Genomic DNA, 18,897 nt, shown 5'->3' on the forward strand with positions numbered 1-18,897 from the left:
AGTCTTCCATAAGCTTGTTGATTTCTGTGAAGAAATGTAGATTAAAAGGTGGGGGGGGGACTTGCTGCCCAGTTCTTTACTGAATTAGGCATGGAATTTCAATAAATCAGACAGCTTCCATGAATTAATCTTCCCCAGAACAATAGAAATGTACAAAATATAAAATAGCAGATTACTCCAGTGTGTTTCCCTCTCTTGAAAACATGCAGAAAGATACACACATGCAGCAGAAATTATGTACCGTATGTTTTATTTGCGTAATATGGCACCAACAGAGAATTGATTGGGTGGTGAAAAACCTCTTACATTCTATGCAAAGTCTTCAGAAGTCATTGAACAAGAGGGGGGAATTGTTTGTCACAAAAAAAGTCTTCTGCACTTGGACATAAATTCAGCTTCTTGGAAACAAAAGCAATTAATTTCAATGAGTTTCACTCCCAAATAAATGCACTTAGGATCATGTTTGTTTGTTTGTTTGGGTGGGTGGGTGAGAGAGAGAGAGAGACATTTCAAATGTGTTTTATTGATTTTTAAATGTTTCAATATATGTTTTTAATGAGCACCAAAGCAAGACAGCCACGCTTTATAAGTTAAATTTAAAAAGTGGAATCAAATACACATTTTCCCTTGGAGCAGTAGTTTGTAATATCTTGGGACTGCTGAGCTCCTGACACTTTATTAGAAATATAATTAGAAATATTAATAGCAAGCATTTAAGCTGACAAGCATCACAGCTCTGTATGAGGCAGATTCAAAACTGACTAACTATTGAGACATATGAATCTTCATGAACTGACTTCAGCTTTAGCTTAGGTGGTAATTTCATGCCCCCATCACTTGTTCAGTCCTGTGATCTGGTAGATATCGCTGGATGTGCCTAATTTTATCTTGTTGCTACATCAGTTCTATCCACTTTGTGTGAGGAATAAAAGCTTCTGTGCTGAGATTAAAAAATGTCATTTTCCCGGTGTGGTAAATGCTTTTATTTTCAAAAAGTATCAAAAGGATGAAATCTTCTATTGGATCAACCAATAGTTTGAAGGTGCTTTCACGTTTGCTAGAGTTATTCATCACACAAAAGGAGTATTTAAAGGTGGAGGGAGTGTCACTCTTTTTATTCTAAGTGGCAGGTGTAGAAAAAGACAACAGGCAATGCCTCCTTAATTAAATTTCCTCTGTGAGTGGTACTTGATGGTTTTCAGATAAAACAAAGGAGAATGCAGATCTTGCAAAGTTGTCGAATCTTTGTGTTGATGCATCAAAATTCACCAAGAATAGGAAAGAAAGTGCTTTGGAAGATGTGGGACTCGAACAAAGACCAGAGAAAACGATTTCCTATACGTGTGTCACATTTCTGATTTTTCTTGGATTGATTGGGACAGCAGTAGTTCTTGAGGGCTGCACTCCATCATGTCGTCCGTTATAAGAAACCTATAAATGGCACAGATAAAAGTATTTTGGTAAAACATTTTGAAATTATATCCATCTCATGTAGCCTGATCCAGTTCTAGTTCACCATAGCTAAAGCTGCTATCCCAAAACACACTAGACAAGACCTATATTGTATCAGAATATTTTGATATGATTTCGTCAAATTTATAACAAAATAAAGTGGTTGGGTAAATGAAACCAAACCAACAGTTTCCCAGATAATCTTAAACTTGTTCTGGCTCAAGACTCAAAATCCAAAGGAAGGAATCAACTTTCAATTCTCTTTCTTCCCCTTTCTTACCATTTTTCTTCTTAACCATAAAAACGTAAACTATAAACGAAAATAAAATGCATGTTGGCCAAATAATAGATCAGGGACGTGACCAAGCTGAGGATCCCAACATGTTAACTGAAAACAAATTTTTCTAACCATCTGCAGCCTTTGTAATAAGCAAAGAACAGAAGTCAGGTAGATGATGTGAGAGCAAAGTAAAATATTGGGCTGCTCATATAGCCTCAGGCACTACAGACTATAAAAGTGAAAACATATTAGTCATGAGTGAAATCCCTGTGAACAGAAAGGACCACAGACTGCCTTCAGCACATATGCAGCTTCAAAGTTACCCCAGATTTTGCTTTCATTAAAGAGCGGCATTTTAAGGTAACTATCTCCAAAATGCAAGAGCCATGGTAAACAACAGTTTGCCTTACCTTGTTCATATGATAAAGTGCTTTTATGTTAAAAAGTAGAACCTGAAACCATAGAAAGGTCTACTTACTACATTAGAAGAAGCATGTGATTGCTCCATGTCCCTGACAGAGGCAGGGTGGTCCCTGTTGCCCAGCAGCAGGCTGGCAAAATTATCCAGCTATACCATGGTTTTGAAAGATGGCCCAATACCCCCTACCATTTCAGAACCAGTAGCTTCATCCATCCATTTGTCTTGAAGGATATAGCAAGAAATGAGTTGACTAAATACCAGCCAATATGTAAGGTTGGGTTGGTACTGGACAAAGTAATGTGTCTCTTCATGTCTAGCATCACAACAGAAAGTTGCAGAGATGTAGAAGCAGCCCAGATGAAACTAAGCATGTGCAGCTAGGGCCACTCATCTCAAAACTTGGATGTGTGCAGCTGATCTTCAGACAGTTAGACAAGGATTTCAGCTACTGCAAGCATTCCATAATTCCTGTTATGACACCTATGAGATGCATGATATGGGCACATCTGTTATTAGGCACAGAGTTGTGAACTTTTAATTTGCCAGATGGCGGCTCCTCAGACACTGATGCAACAGCAGTGAGACAAACCAGAGATCCTATCAGTTGTTATGCACTTCAAATAAAAAAATAAGCTGGGGAAATTTCAGGGTAAGAAATTGTGTGTTTACGCATTTGTTATCTTTACTAACAGCCAGAGGTGCTGCTGATCAGTGATACGAGAGTTGCTTCTGCTTCACAACGTCTTGAAGTGAGAGTTTGTACAACACCAAACATTTAATCTGGCTTTGTCATAGAAGATGGGACTCTTATACCATTAATACTTATGAAGTATTGGGGCACAGGTTCATACACTGATATGCATATGCAAATTTGTATGTATAGATACTTATTGGAAATTAAGGTGGTGATTTAGCCAGTTGTTCACAAGCAAGATGCACTTGCTGTGAGCCCCGCTTCCCTCTTCTCTACTCACTGGGCCAGATGGAAGACTTTGACTGCTGCTTCTCTGAATCTCACCTGGTTGAGTTGTCCCAACAGTGGTTTCTGAAGCTGGTTTGTTAAGCCAAACCAGGTTTATTAGGAACCACAATCTCTGGTCCAGATGACACAAAAAGCTGACTTTAAAGTAAAGTAAAACCAAATGTTCTCCACCTTGCTGCATCAGAGAAGGAGAAGGCAGTGGCAGAGCAAACCGATTGGGCGCCAGGGGCACCGCGTGCGTCCTGGGCCCATGGGTGGGGCCGGCCAGGGCAGGATGCTCCACGGGGTCTCCAGAGTCTGCCTGCCTCCTCCCCCTCAGTTGCCCTAGAGCTGAGGGGGAGGTGGCGGGCAGACCATTTGGGGCAGCACAGAGCCTGCTACCGCCCAAGCCACAGCATCTCTCCCAGGAGAGACATGTGGCTCGGGTGCACTGCAGGCCCCGCGACGAGTGTCGCTCAGCATTTTTTCACCCCCCCTCAGTGGTGACATCCGGGGTAGTCTGTACCCCCTTCCTCCACCCCTGGGAGAAGGTAAAGTGCAAATTTGAGGCTCACAGCAGTTCCCTTCTACCTGAGTATATGTTGCTAAACCATGGTTTAGTGTGGCATACAAACGGGGCCTATATGATATAGGAGTGCAACCAGCAGACAGTCATATGGACTGGCATGCTACAGTAGCATAAGCAAATACTTTGCAATGCTGCAGATTAAGTATGATTCCGTTAGCATGTGAGGCAAAGGTGGTCATTTTATTCACTGTGTCTTTTTATGCAAGTCTCCGCTTCTCTTTTGTGGCTAGAAAGGATGCTGCAGGAGAGTGTGGAAGAGAATTGCTAAATCACACTCAGCAAATAGAGTTGCATCAGCTTTCTACTCCCTGCCTCATCCCTGCTGCACAATGCAGCTGATAACAAAAGCTGCTTCAGCACTGCAGCTGGGCTTTGCTCCCAGTCGGGAAAAGGATGGGCAAGTTCCCCTTACACAGTGATGCAACAACAGGTCAATCTCCTAAGACCACAGTGAGCAGCTTTTAGAACAACTCCAACAGGGTTTCATGACTATGTTCCTCTAAATAAAGTGGTTTCAGCAGATGCTGCACCCTCAGAAGATACCGTAATTCACTATTTCTTGAAAACATGAACTCTTTTACTTCCTCTCTCCCCCCAAAATGTCCCCCCCCGCCTTTGTATTCCACCATCGTGGCTAGTGGCCAAATCTGAGAAAGATTGTAATGAACTGAACAACATATTAAATTTGGCAGTAATGTTATTGGAAGATTGTTATCGTGAGCCTTTCTGTAAACCATGAGATTATATTTCTGAGTCTTTGTTAGCTCCTCTGCCTACTCTTCCATTCCTTTGTTTCTCTCTAAGAATGGCTGTGTGACTTTGTTCAGAGTCCTCTGAATACATCCTGGTGTGTGCCTGTATTTATTTATTTTTTTAAGTGTGCAGGAACAGCAAATATAAATTTGAGCTGCATGTCAGGTGGTGACTGGACCAAAGGGAGATTTCTGTACTTCTCAGCCTAGAAACTGGGTCACAGACGCCACATTGCTCTCTGAACACTAAACTAAACTAAAATAAACTAAACTAAAATAAAATACATATCAGCAGCCCTTTGCCTTTAATATTGCACTCAAAACTTGTTTATCATCTGATTGGTAGCCTTTATGTTAAACTCATGTTTACTGTGTTTATTTTAAAATATATCAGACTTCATACAGAACACTCATCCAGATGTTCCATTTATAAAAGGTAAAGGTACCCCTGCCCGTACGGGCCAGTCTTGACAGACTCTGGAGTTGTGCGCCCATCTCACTTAAGAGGCCAGGGGCCAGCGCTGTCCAGAGACACTTCCGGGTCACATGGCCAGCTTATATGTATTTAGATATATATATTTTTTACAGACCAGTTTTCCACCAAATGCTCCTCAATGTAGGTTATAAAGCATCATATAATAATTTAAAACTAATATTTATTTATCTTTTAAAAAAGAAACATATTTTCCTTCTAGAGCCATTAAGAACTGCATCACAACATCCACCCAGTTGATACTGTATGGTGCAGAACAGTCTCCTCGCAAACCATGACATTTCACCACCATTGTGTCCTTATCTAAGACAAACATTTAACTTTTTGTTCCTGGGACAGGGTGGGCAGATATCTTCTCATTGCAACTGCTTTTAGTATAACTGTACCCTCTCCAGTTTTAATTACCAGTGTCCTTCATTTATCAATACACTATTCTGCCTTGATTCATCCTTATTGTAAAGTCAATTGCTGGCAAGGTTTTCACTAGACTTTTCATTAAATGGTAACTCAATATTTTTGTTCCTTTTCAAACATTCCCTCTCTCTTCCTCACCCATAATTTGTTGAGACAATAGCAGTGATCGTTACCAGGACCACCCAAAGATATTTGCTGCCTGCAGTAAAGATGCCCCATTTTACCATCACTATGTGTAGACGCTGACCAGCACAGACAATGGGATAGCATCCTCCAACTGGTGGAGCTTACAAGATTTCAGTAGCTTAGGGAGTGCAGGACAGGTTGGGTGGCAGACACACCCCTGCTCTTTGCCAGAGGGAAATGGGCAAGGAGTTCAAGAAGAATGGTGGACAGTGTCAGCATGGCCCTTGAGCCAGTGTACCAACTGGACTCATGCACTACAGCCCCGACTGGGCTGGGCGAGCTGGGTAGCACTGCCAGAGACTTCCGTTTCTCACAGGAACTGGTCACAGTGCTGTGGACTCACAGCTTGGAGCTGAGAGCACCGGATTCACTGTCTCAATAATGCAGTCGTTGCGCAGCAGCGTTTTGCAGAGTCTTGCAGAGTATAAACCACTCGGAGAGCAGCTCTGTAAAGTATCTTCTTTTATTCTATAACTACAGCTATAATACAAACTATATACAGAGCTAAATATTCTGAGCATACATCAATGCTACTCTGAGTGCCTGCAGCTGCTCTTAGCAGCAATCTTATCTCTAAATACTATCTCTTGCACTCACTCTCCGACAAACTGACTGACTCTCTCTCTCACACACACAGACTCACTTGACTAATTAAGTAGAGAGCAGTACATTGCTCCTCCTCTCTGTAGAGTCAGCAGAGACCTCAGGAGATGATCAGGAGATTCTTGGGTATGGGAGGGGTGAAATCTCCTCATCCTCCCCCATTTCATCCGACCATTCAAGAATCTTTAACATAACTGCAATTTGCACACACACACTCCAAAAGTTGTTTTCTGCTTACAACCTTGGTAACATATCTGCAGGTATCTCTCTCCCCCCTTATCTAAGACACTTTATCACATCATTAAACAAATACTTCAACCTTTCTGTGTCTATTAGGAAAGAGTTAAAACATAAACCTCAACCTGTAGCTTACACAAAATACACATTGTGAACACACAAATGAATAAGCAGCTTCTGGAAAAATCTTCACACACATTTCTTTCTCTCAAATACAATTTGACATTTCTAATTAGGCAGATTTGAACAAACCATTTTAAACACATGCTTGCTCCTTCAATCCTGATCCTTCAAATGTCAGGTAAGGAAATAAATGCAGCGTTTTGTGCCACTACTCTCAGCACACTTCATGCTAGGTTTAAAACCCCCACCAGAGTTGCATGTGACCGCAGCCTTTGCAAACTCTTCAGAAAACCTTTTCGGTGGTACCCCCTTGGTTGTTCTCTCAGATCTGCGCAAAACTCTCTGATCTTCTTGTTCTGGTGCTTCCTCCTCTTCGGGAGAATGGGGAGCTAAAGTATATGAAGCTGCTAAGTCTGAATCAGCATCAGACTCACCTGAGGCTTTTGGGCTCTGATAATCTGTGCCATCATCTGGATCTACATTGGCATCAGAATTATCAATCACATCAGAACTTGCCTCCCTTTTAACTTTCTTTGCCCCTTTTGCACCATCATCACAAATGGGATGGCACTGAAAAATGCCAACTTTGTCCCATTGTGGATTGTCGTCAATGCTCCTGGTCAGCCTTATGGTTTTCGTGTCTGTGATCAGGACACGATAAGACCCTTTCTCATATCCTAGGAAAATACCATGTTCTCCACGCTTACTCAGTTTGTCACCCTGCGAGGTGTGCACCCAAACTTCCGAACCAAAAATTTTAAAGTGCTTCACACATGGCTTCCTTCTGTGAAGCATCTCATATGGGGTGCAATTTACACTAGACTGGTACCTCCTGTTATACACGTAACAGAAAAACGAAAGAGCTTCGGCCCAAAAAGGATTGGGCAGCCCCGAATCATGTAACAGTGTTCTGATTCCTTGCTGCAGGGTCTGGTTCAATCTCTCACATAAACCATTCTGCCAGGGCGATCTGGGCGTGGCGGTCCTATGCTCAATGCCCTGTTCAGAAAGAAAAGCCTCAAACTCTTCTGAACAAAACTCTCCACCCCTGTCAGTGAAAAGACAATGTACATTCTCATTATGTACATTCCTGAGCCATTTACAAAACTGACGAAACTTAGTAAAGGCTTCAGACTTTTTCTGCAGCACATAGACCCATGCATATTTAGAGTAGGAGTCTATCAAAACCATGAAAAACCTTGAATTGCCTCTAGAGAGCGCTAGAGGCCCCACTAAGTCTGCATGAATGACTTCGTATGGTTTCTTGGCCTCTCTCCCAGACTCTGTACCTTTGGGAGCTTGCCTTGCCTTACTCTGAGCACAAGAAGCACATTTCATGTGGTAGGGACATTCTTTCAGCTTCATACCCTGAACCATATCAGGCATTTTTGCCACAGCCTGGAAATTCAAATGACCATAAACACGGTGGTAATAATGAATACATTGGTCATGCATCTTCTCATTCTTATCAATAGACAAATTGCAACACTCTTTCTCAGTTGCTTCTGCAGTACCTGTACCTGAAACAAAAGGCAATTGATACAGACCATTTACACATTTTGCATATAGAATGAGCTTGCCATCTCGACGAATTTCACAGCGACATTTAGCAAACACCACCTTAAAACCCTGATGATCAAGCTGGGAAACACTCAACAAATGTCCTGAATATCAGGCGCATACAGGACATTCTTAATTGTTGCATTCAGGTTCTTTAAGAACACAGTTCCCTTAGCCTCACTCGTGAGAACTGTCCCATCTGCTTGATGAATTTCTTTCTCTTGCTTCTCAAGCTGAACAAAGAGATCCTTATCTTTGGCTACGTGGTTGGTACAGCCAGAGTCGATCACGAAGAAACTCCGCCCACGTTGACTGCAGCAGCGAGAGATCAAAACCTTTGAAGTAGCAGGTGCTTGGGGATTTCGTCCTCCTCCCCCTCTGCCTCTGAAGTTTCCCTTCTTTTTTGAAGATTTCTTGCAGCACTGAAAACTCAAATGGCCTTGTGCTCCACATGAAAAGCACCACTTCAACTTTAGTGCTTTAACAGCAGCAGTTTCACTTTCACTTTCCCCTGCTGAAGACTCAGGCACATTTTCAGGCACATTTTTAACAGCACCATTGTCCCGGCTTTCTCTAACAGCCTGTCTGCGATCCCACTCATTCAAGAGCACGCTAGACACATAATCTTCTGTTAGCCGGTCAGAAGGCATCATAAGACTCATCTAGGCTATTTATCATCAGCATTGCAAACACAGCCTCTGAAATAGCCAGGTCCCGCTGAACAAGGTCCTGTCTGAGACGCTTTAACTGAGATAGATGGCTAGGCAAATCACCACCTTTCTCCAACTGTAACCTGCACAGCTTCTTGAAGAAAATCACACTGGAACCAGCATTTTGTCTCAGATGCATATCTCTCAACTTATGCCAAACAGCTTGTGCAGTCTCTTGACCCTCTAAGTTTACAAGCAAGTGGTCTGAAACACTCAAAACAATTGTCCCTCGGGCTTTCATATCTGCAGCATGCCACTCAGCCCAATCATCATCATCTTTATCTGGAGGGTCATCTTCTATGGTGTGAAATAGCTTTTCCCTCTTTAAATGCGCTTTCATCTTAACTTGCCAAACTTCATAGTTTTCAGGCGTGAGGAGGGGAAAGGACATAGCCATCTGGCCAGAATGTGCACAGGCCATGTCTGCTATTACTTAGAGCAAGACACTTCCCTCGTGCAAACACAGATAAAGCCTTGGACTTCTTCAGCCACTCTCTCCCCCACTCAAAGCGCAATTAACAGGCAAACAGGGATGCTATCTTCTTTTTTTGGCAGTCAGCAACATACCTCAAGCAGCAGCAACAGCAACAGCGGCAGCTTGAGCACTCTGCTCCAACACAGCTCTGCTTCTAGGCACCACAAATCAGTCCAGCATGCAGCCTCCGTTCCGCCGTCCAGCGATCAGCAACAGACACCTCTGGCGACTGGGACGACTGGGATGACTGGAACAACGACTGGTCAGACGACTGGGCCCATAACCGATGTCAGCATCGCCCTTGAGCCAGTGTACCAACTGGACTCATGCACTACAGCCCCGACTGGGCTGGGCGAGCTGGGTAGCACTGCCAGAGACTTCCGTTTCTCACAGGAACTGGTCACAGTGCTGTGGACTCACAGCTTGGAGCTGAGAGCACCGGATTCACTGTCTCAATAATGCAGTCATTGCGCAGCAGCGTTTTGCAGAGTCTTGCAGAGTATAAACCACTCGGAGAGCAGCTCTGTAAAGTATCTTCTTTTATTCTATAACTACAGCTATAATACAAACTATATACAAAGCTAAATATTCTGACATACATCAATGCTACTCTGAGTGCCTGCAGCTGCTCTTAGCAGCAATCTTATCTCTAAATACTATCTCTTGCACTCACTCTCTGACAAACTGACTGACTCTCTCTCTCTCACACACACAGAGACAGACTCACTTGACTAATTAAGTAGAGAGCAGTACATTGCTCCTCCTCTCTGTAGAGTCAGCAGAGACCTCAGGAGATGATCAGGAGATTCTTGGGTATGGGAGGGGTGAAATCTCCTCAGACAGAAGGCATTTGCTGCCTGGGGTGATTGCAGCATTCTGCCTAATGGCATGGCTGGTCCTGACCCTTACATAGCCAAAATTCTGAGGGCTGATCTTTCAAATGCAAGCAGCATAAACCTATGTTGGAAAGCTACATTACCTGCACTGTCCATAGGCACCTGCTTAGCATAAATAACCACTCCCTTCTCCCCTTCTTGTTCCACTCGCTCTTTCTGCCCTCTGCATTCACCTCTCCTTGCATGTTGATTTCTCCTCTTTTCCCTTGGCCACAGGGTGACCCATCTTTTCTGGGTTTGGTGCAGCAGTGGCATTTCTAACTAATGGCAACACACTGCCCCCTCAGTAGACTGGAGTCTAAACCACTGAGCTTGCCAGTCAGAAGGTCGGCGGTTCAAATCCCCTGATGGGGTGAGTTCCCATTGCTCTGTCCCAGCTCCTGCCAACCTAGCAGTTTGAAAGCATGCCAGTGCAAGTGGATAAATAGGTATTGCTGCAGCAGGAGGGTAAATGGCGTTTCCATGCGCTCTGGCTTCTGTCACAGTGTCCCGTTGTGCCAGAAGCGGTTTAGTCATGCTGGCCACATGACCAGGAAAGCTGTCTGTGGACAAAAGCCGCTCCCACGGCCTGAAAGCGAGATGAGTGCCGCAACTCTGTAGTCGCCTTTGACTGGACTTAACCATCCAGAGGTCCTTTACATTTATGTTTGTCTAGTGGACCATCTGGCTTTAACCAGTAGTTGGGAACTAATTAATTAATGCACAATAAGCAAGACACTCCCATCACTCTACTGAATTAACAAAATATGTCCCTCAACAGAATTATGTCACCTTCGTCTTCCTCTTGCCTGCTACATTCATATTGGATCCCTTCTGGTCCTCGCACAAAGAGATTTTGGATCCTTCCCCCACCCTGCTCATTTTGCTTGTCAGCTATTTTCTCCTTCATTCAATAAATCCTAATAGGCCCATTTACAAAAGTGACTGAGCCTCATGATTCCATTTTCCTTTTACTGCATTAATTTCTCCTTTAATTACTTGTCTAATTTGTTTTATGTTATAAATTCATTAGGACAACAGAGTGGATGTATTTCTAATTCTATCTGGCAAACATTTTGAATGCTTTTTAATTTGGGATTTGGTTATCTAATGGCTCTCTTATTTATTGTTTGTAGAGAGAGAAAATAGCCCCTGTAATTACATGATCACCACCTTTAGGCCCTTTAAGCAGGATATAAATGGAATAAATAATATAATGTATTAATAATAATAAAGGACAGAAATACATGTATAAACATTAATTTTGATCCCAGAAATTACCATGGCATTTTGTTTATATCATTTAGCAAATTTATATTTCAATTTTAAATGCAATGTCATCTAATTTTCAGGATTAGCTACAGTCCTAAAAGCATGACATAAATGCTGTGGAATTCAATGGGAATTTTCCCTACTCATTTCACTTGTTTTTAGACATCTCAGAAAAATAAGCATATTTTCATTCATAGGACCCAGTTTGTTAAGGAAAGATGGGGAAAATAAAAAATCCAATCTCATTTGTTCTTGGCAAAAAGAACAGCAGTACAATCAGAAATAAGTCCCATTGAGTAAGTAAGCAAGTCTTATTGAGGTAAGTGGGCATAGAATTACAAAGTATGTGGTTCACATTTCCACAATTGTGAAGATATTCAAAAGTTGCAAAAAACCAATAAGTCTGCTTAATAATAATAATAATAAGTAATAGCACAACCCTATCCCTAACCGCTGATCAGTGGAGCTTCCACAGCCCTGTCACATATGTTGGATGGAGTAGAAGACAGGGGTGCCAACTTGAATAAAATGTTGGGTGGCCCAGGGAAGCCCCGCCTCACATAATCAATCACATGACGTGGTCACACACCCCATTTGAATAGCAATGCCCATCAACTTGGGTGGAGCCTGGCTCCCTCAAATATTTTATGGGGGGGGGAGCAAAGACATCTTGGCTCCTAGGAGTTGGCTCCAATGGTGGAAGATAAGGCAGGAAAGCTGCTGTGTCAGCTTGGAGGTGGTGCAGCAATCAGGTCTGGATTGGGCCTGATGCTGTCATTTGATGGCAGTGGGGCAACCTAGGATCCAGTTGAACCCAAGTGGTTCAAACCATCCATGAAACACCCCATCCGAGGGCTTTCTGCTGGCTTCCACCGCAGACACTAACAGGAAACCCACAAGTCCACTTCTGCCCGTCCACCTGTTTGGGAAGTTTGGATTGCACCCTAAACTACTTTTATGGACATTGGGGGATTCTTGGTCCAAATATTATGCAGAGACCTCAGATGTGCTGGGCATGGACTTCTGGTTCCCCATCATCATCAGTAATAATAGTAATTCCTTTATGGGGGAGGCTGAACTCTGAGCACCTTTGTCCTGGTGCCAGGATAGAATTGTTTTCTCTGGAATTCTTGCAGCCTCTGCTGGGAGTGAGGCTCACTTTGTCGAGGTGGACTCTCCTTCTGTTGTCCTCTGTGAGGCAAATGCTGCTTTCTGGAATGGTGGGTTTGAGTATCTTGGGCCTTTGATCGTTCAGGATGGTGTGTTGGCCTCCTCGTGTATCTATGCTGGCCACCAGCTTGCCACCTTTGTAGGTACACCTTCCTGGTGTAGCAACGTTTGCCATCAGATCGGTAAATATGGGGGTGCGGTTTTGAACCACGTAGCTGGGGAGCCCTGGATTTGTGGGACTTTGAAGAGACACTCCTGAATCGCACTATACGAATAGTCCGGGATTGCTGTGCTGCGCCTTTTTGTGAACGTCGATTAATGTTGTGAAAAGATGGGGCAGGGGAGATACGTTGAAGAGACTGTGATGAGCTAGAAAACTGTGGTGAGATCTGTGCAAGAAAAGGAAGCAGAACACGATAAACATACAGGCTGCATTATCAGGAGTGGACACCCATTGCTTCTTGGCTACATCAAAGCCCTTGCATTCCAAAGGACCGAGCTCATAGTCTGGGGGTTCACCTGGACTTGATGCTCACCAGGGATGTGCAAGTGGCAGCAGTAGCTAGATAGCCTTTTATCAGCTAAGGTTGGTATGCCAGCCATGATCCTATCTAAAAATGGCTGGCCTTGCCCCAATCACTCATGCCCTAGAGACATCTAGTTTGTGACTTCCCCTTGTGCAAATGGAACCTCCCTCTGCCCCCTCATGCTACAGAAAGTTGGGCTACTCTAGAGGAAGCGAATCCCCTCCCAACACCTCGCCAGGGTGGATGTGATGGAACTTGCCTATTGTACTAAGGACTCTGAGACTTTTTAGGTTAACACTGTAGTGCAATATTCCACTGATGCCTTCAGCATATGAATTCTCAAGACTTTGCATTGGTTATATAATTCTCTTTGGGGCAGTAATTACTCAGCACATGCGCACACAAAGAAGGCAGTAGTTTTTTTCAGAGAGAAGGCACTTTGATCAGTATCTTAAGTTAAAATATGTAATCCACTTGTCCAAATAGGTATCCACACAAAAATCATGTCTATATGAAAAATGTTCAAATGTCCCCAGGGCAGGGAGATCCTCAGACCATTGCATAGTAGATGTTGGGTATTTATCCTTCCAGGTTTGAAGTATAAGTCTCTTAGCAACCACAAGGGCTCACAAAATCCACTTTTGTTGTATAAATATGCAATGAAGAGTTGGATTCTAGGACGTATGTGATACTGAGCCCTTATGGTTGATATGTTGTCATAAAAGTCCTAGGATTTGACACTCCATTGCTCATTTGCAAGTTTTCTTGAATGTGTTCCAGTTGTCAAAAACAAGTGGGACCTGCAACAGAATATTGCATTTTGGAAGGCTCCTGTGCAGTCATCCCTTCTTCCAGGATATTCCTCAGCTTTCCGTTTTTCTTCTTCTTGAGCAGTCAGTATCACATGCCCAGTAAGCATACTCAGTCCACATTGGGCTCTTTTTGTTGTAATCCATGCAGCACCTATTTTCTCCTAATGACTTTTCTAGACTTCTGCAAATCTCGTGTTCCTTGAGATATATCCCTCTTGTGAATGGTTACTGCTGTTTTCAGGCTAGCTCTTGGAGAACTGAGGTTGTGCTTAGTATATACTGCTTGTGCCCCTTTTCAGTAGGGATGAACAAATCTCCTATTTCAACTTCATAATAAATCAGGCAGTCATGAATCTTGGAAGATGATCACTCAACACCCAACTTCCTCTGAGGAACCCACTTCAGATTATGGGGGAGAGGCATTTGACCTGGTGTGATCTCATGAGCTTAAGCAGCTTCAGAAGTATTCCACCTTGATCTTGTAGACCAAGCTATGCATGCACTTATGCCTCTTCTATTGACATCATCACTGTATCACAATAGCACTGACAGAAGCCTTCTGTTCCCCACAACAGAAAAATCCAGATTCCTGTCGGTCTGATTTGATGTCGTGAGCAGAAATGCAAAAATGCTGTCAAATTTCCAGAAAGCAGCCTAGCAATCTGCATCTATTGTCAGCCATGAGGTCTTCAATGAAAAGTGCTGCCATTTAATCTACTTTCATGTTGATTTGCTGGCAGTGACAAACACTGTGACAGAAAGACTCGGCTACTAATGCTTCTTTTAAATTCATCCAACAGTGCTTCGTGCACCAGACAGTGCATGCTACAAATGTGCCCAATTAAAAGCTCAAGTTAAAGAAAGTAACCTTCACTTGTTGTTGTTTTTTCTGACTCGGGGGAAACAATGGTAGGTTCATAAAATGAAATGAGTTTTTGTCAAGAGCAGATGGCAGATGGGTTATCACCACTCACCTGACATTGGTCGGTCATCTCGCTGTTGCTTACTGGGAAGTAAAAAAAAAAAAAGACTGGAGAGTTTTCAGCAGGTGGGCTTGAAGATGCAGGTGCCAGTAGCCTTGCTGATCTTGAGGTGCCCCTCCCCTGGAATGTCTCAGCAAAGAGATGGCTCAGGGCACCTGATTGGCATATGCCAAGAGTCACAGGCGAGCTGCGTACTCTGAGGCTCCCCATAATTCAGCACAAAGGCACTATCAGAACTGGTGAAGCTAGATCATGGGTAGGCAAACTAAGGCCCGGGAGCTGGATCCGGCCCAATCGTCTTCTAAATCCAGCCCGCAGATGGTCCGGGAATCAGCATGTTTTTACATGAGTAGAATGTGTCCTTTTATTTAAAATGCATCTCTGGGTTATTTGTGGGGCATAGGAATCCGTTCATTTTAAATATATATATATATAGTCCGGCCCCCCACAAGGTCTGAGGGACAGTGGACTGACCCCCTGCTGAAAAAGTTTGCTGACTCCTGAGCTAGATTATTTTTATTTTAAAGTCACTTTCATTTGATACTGCAGAAAAAAACTCATTCCTAAAAAAAATGAAATTTTATACTCACTAGATGTATCCAAAAACTAAGAAAGAAGCCATTGGTAATTTTTGATAGAGCAAAACACAGTCATCAAATGATTGCCTTGTTCGTAATGCAATGCAACAATTGTTTGTCATGTTCTCAAATGGGAAATGCCATCCTACAACATTCAGTGATGAGCCCAGAAATTGGTGTCAGGTTAAGTCTAAGGTCATGAAGACACCTACAGGGAAATACTAATTTTTTTAAGCATGTTGATTGGGCATGGTGTTGTTAAAATAGAACGTCTTTGTAACCTACACCATCCTCCTGCAAAGCCACCTGATCTTACAGACTAGGTCATTATGAAATTGATCTACTTTGCTCTTCATGATGCTTTATTGTTCCTGCAATTGCCTGACTCTCTCAATCAAGAGATAGGCCCCACAGTTAAGGTGACTTTGATCTGTTCTTTCAACACCAACTGTTCTCCAGGCTCTAAATCAAACAGATTGAAAAAGGCATACATTCTAAGAACAAACATTCTAAAGGAAACTGACCTCTGTGTTACCCTGAGAGGGAGAGTAATATCAGAAAATTGGCCTGCTCGGACACCAATCAAAGGGAGAGAAAAAATAGGGTTCAGACTTCTGAGACCTGGTGGTTCAAAGGATCCATTCCGAAGTCTATCACGAGTCATCATGAGAAAATATTCACAAGTTATGGAATCTTCCTGAGACAGCTAATAAAGTAAGCAAATGGTCTGAAATGTGAGGTTCCCAGGAAACCGGATCTGAGTGATGGGTACGTGGTTTATGTGCCATCATACATGCAATAAATGCTATTTAAGATCAGCACTATCATTTGTTGGCATTGAATGTGACAGAACCTGGAAGGTCCTGGCAAGCTGGCGCAAACAGAAAATGCAAGCAGACTACGATATATGGCAAAAACTCTGCAAATTGCAGGCTCAAGGCATGTTTTCTGTATGATCCAAACACAAAACTCTTTGAAATACAGCATTCCCGATCTTAATAGCCAACAAAGTAGCCTCAGCTTTGCACAATGACCTACTGCCAGACCAATAAATCATTCAATAGCCAGATACCACATCGAAATTCACAAATAATTGAACAAAGAGCATAATTCAAAATGCTCCTGTCTTGTGTTGTGCTTGTAGCAATGAAGCCTTGCCATGAAAAGGATATGAAATAAGAAAGAAGGAGGAGGGTGATGGGGAAAGCAAGCAGTGCAACTAGGGCTGGACCGGGGGGGGGGGGCTGAAGTCCTGGGCCCCACATGCCCACCTAGAGAGCAGCAGATAATGGAGAGAGCAGCAGTCAGGTACCACGTCAGAGCCTAGGCCCACTAGAGGTGATGCTGGTCACTGCAGCATCATTCCTGTCTTCTTACTGAAAATATTTTACACTCAGAAGGCAACTGGCTAGGCATGTACAAGGGTACCGATTTTTTTTTTTTACTATTTTCACCTTGAAATATGTAATTCTTTTCTGCAATAAACCTATATGCCAACCTTACCACTAAAGTATCACTCAGTTGGGAAGGATCTTGTGATCATCCAGCCCAACCCTCAACCCTATTACAGTATAAACTAGGGCAGGAAAGAAAGGGGGGGGTGTAATAGGGGCAGCATGTGTCGGGGAATGAGAGGGGGGGTCTCCTAAGGTGTGTTGGTTAGAGTAGGAGCAATTTTGTCTGTTTGGAATTTACCAGCCCAAATGTTGGCCATGTGGGCCTTGCGTTTGTTCCTTCACAAAGAATTAACTCTATGGATTCCACTCAAGTGTGTACCTCTTATTTTCACGTCTTCAAATTTCTCATGATTCTCAGGCAGGTGTCCTGCACAATTGTGTTCACTGCTTGTACTATAAAGCACACAGGTGATTTAAAGTACTGTTTGATGTTACACAGCAAAGACGTAAAAGTCTCCCAAGGTGTGTGCATTTGTGTACGCTGCAGGAGGCTACAAATTTAATGGAAGCAACAAGAAGGAGAAGGGGGCTTAACCCTTTCCCCACAGCCCAATTTCCAACTCAGACCACCCTCTCCAAGCTGAAGTCCCAGGGTGCATGAAATCTTAGACCAAGCATTCAATATGATGCTGTTTTATTCTTTTGTAGATATTAATCTTTGTATCCAAATTTCTTATGTGAATTGCATGTTTTGAAAATGCTGTTTTGCTGTGCTAAGGATATTTTTGAAAGAACATTCAATAGACTAAGAGAGCATTAAGGACAGAAACTAGAATGCATTACCCCCCCCCAAAAAAAATTCCAGTCTTTTTAGAAACCATCACTTAAGTCCATTACATGTTTATGGAATATGTCACAGTCTGTAAAAGACTTGTTCCAATTACCTGTGATGCAGGATTCACGTCTAAATCCCCGTCTGGAGCGTACAGGCTAGAGTTATCTGGGGAGAAAGAGGGAACTCCTGCAAGACAATATACAAAGGATAACTGTTATTGATTCTTCAGAATGGCAGGAACTATAAATCATTTCAGAATACAAACAAATGTAGGTATTTTTAGATGTCCTTTTTGTGTAAAGAGAACAGACCGCTCTTCAGGAAACAGAATACTTTGCTGTAAATTGGGTGGGTGCTTTGTTAAAACCCTGCTAAGAAATTTGTGGAGACTTATCTATTCAAGCACTCCAATGTACCCCTTGGCAAATCCCCTGCAGGTTGCACCATTTATAAATGGTTGGGTTACAGTAGGACGAACTTCAGTGCAGCTTGTTCTGCACTGAAGGAAGACCAATGTAATCATGACCCAACAAGCTGCACACAGATTATCGATTTGAGCATACAATCCAAATGCATTTGTCAAGTTTGTTAACATGTAACTCACACTAAGGTTCACATACATTCCCTGTGTATATGGTATGTGTAGAGTTAGACACAGAAGTGAACAATGAGTGCACATACTGCACATATAGCATAGCATGACACTACATAAGGCTTGTGTGTGTGTGTCTGTTTTTCTATGTATCCATCTTCAGGACCTAATCATGGCATCTGTGCACATCTTTTTCAGGGTAAAGGGAGTGTTGCATAGTGGTTAGAATTTCGGATAAGAACCTGGGAGACCAGGGTTCAAATACACACTCAGCCCTGAAGCTTACTGCGGTGACCTTGGGCAGCCACTCCCTCTCAACCTCAGAGAGTTGTTGTGAGGATAAAAATGGGTGGGGAAGAACGATGTAGGCCACCTTGAGCTCCTGGGAGGAAGTAAATATTCATTATTCTAGGCAGTATGTTCAGCAAGATGCTTTAGGAAGGGGAGTCTGTATGCCTGCTTCTCTTGCCACAGGGCCCTGCTTCAGCAGTGCTGCTATCTCACTTTTGCTGCTCAACATGAAGCTGGGAATCGAATCAGGATATTCAGAGGACACTGTACTGCCTTATTATTCATGCATGGCATATGGGTTTATACAGT

The 18,897-nt window shown here is 42.9% G+C and overlaps 1 protein-coding gene across 2 annotated transcripts in view; it reads right to left on the reverse strand.

Annotated features, from left to right (window-relative positions):
• Positions 1–242: 242 nt before the first annotated feature.
• Positions 243–18,897, reverse strand: part of IGSF5 (immunoglobulin superfamily member 5) — a 42,130-nt gene continuing 23,475 nt past the window's right edge. Inside the window, exons 8-9 of one of the 2 annotated variants that reach the window (XM_081908751.1) lie at positions 17,815–17,891; positions 243–1,431 (exon numbers count right to left, since the gene is read on the reverse strand). In XM_081908751.1, coding sequence (XP_081764877.1) covers positions 1,336–1,431; positions 17,815–17,891 — 173 coding nt within the window. In that variant the 3' untranslated portion in view covers positions 243–1,335. Of the gene's footprint in view, positions 1,432–11,408; positions 12,963–17,814; positions 17,892–18,897 lie in introns of those variants that run through there. The other variant, XM_081908750.1, reaches the window with a different exon arrangement.

Source organism: Podarcis melisellensis (assembly GCF_964234715.1).
Source record: "Podarcis melisellensis genome assembly, chromosome: 4".
NCBI classification, from domain to species: Eukaryota; Metazoa; Chordata; class Lepidosauria; order Squamata; family Lacertidae; genus Podarcis; species Podarcis melisellensis.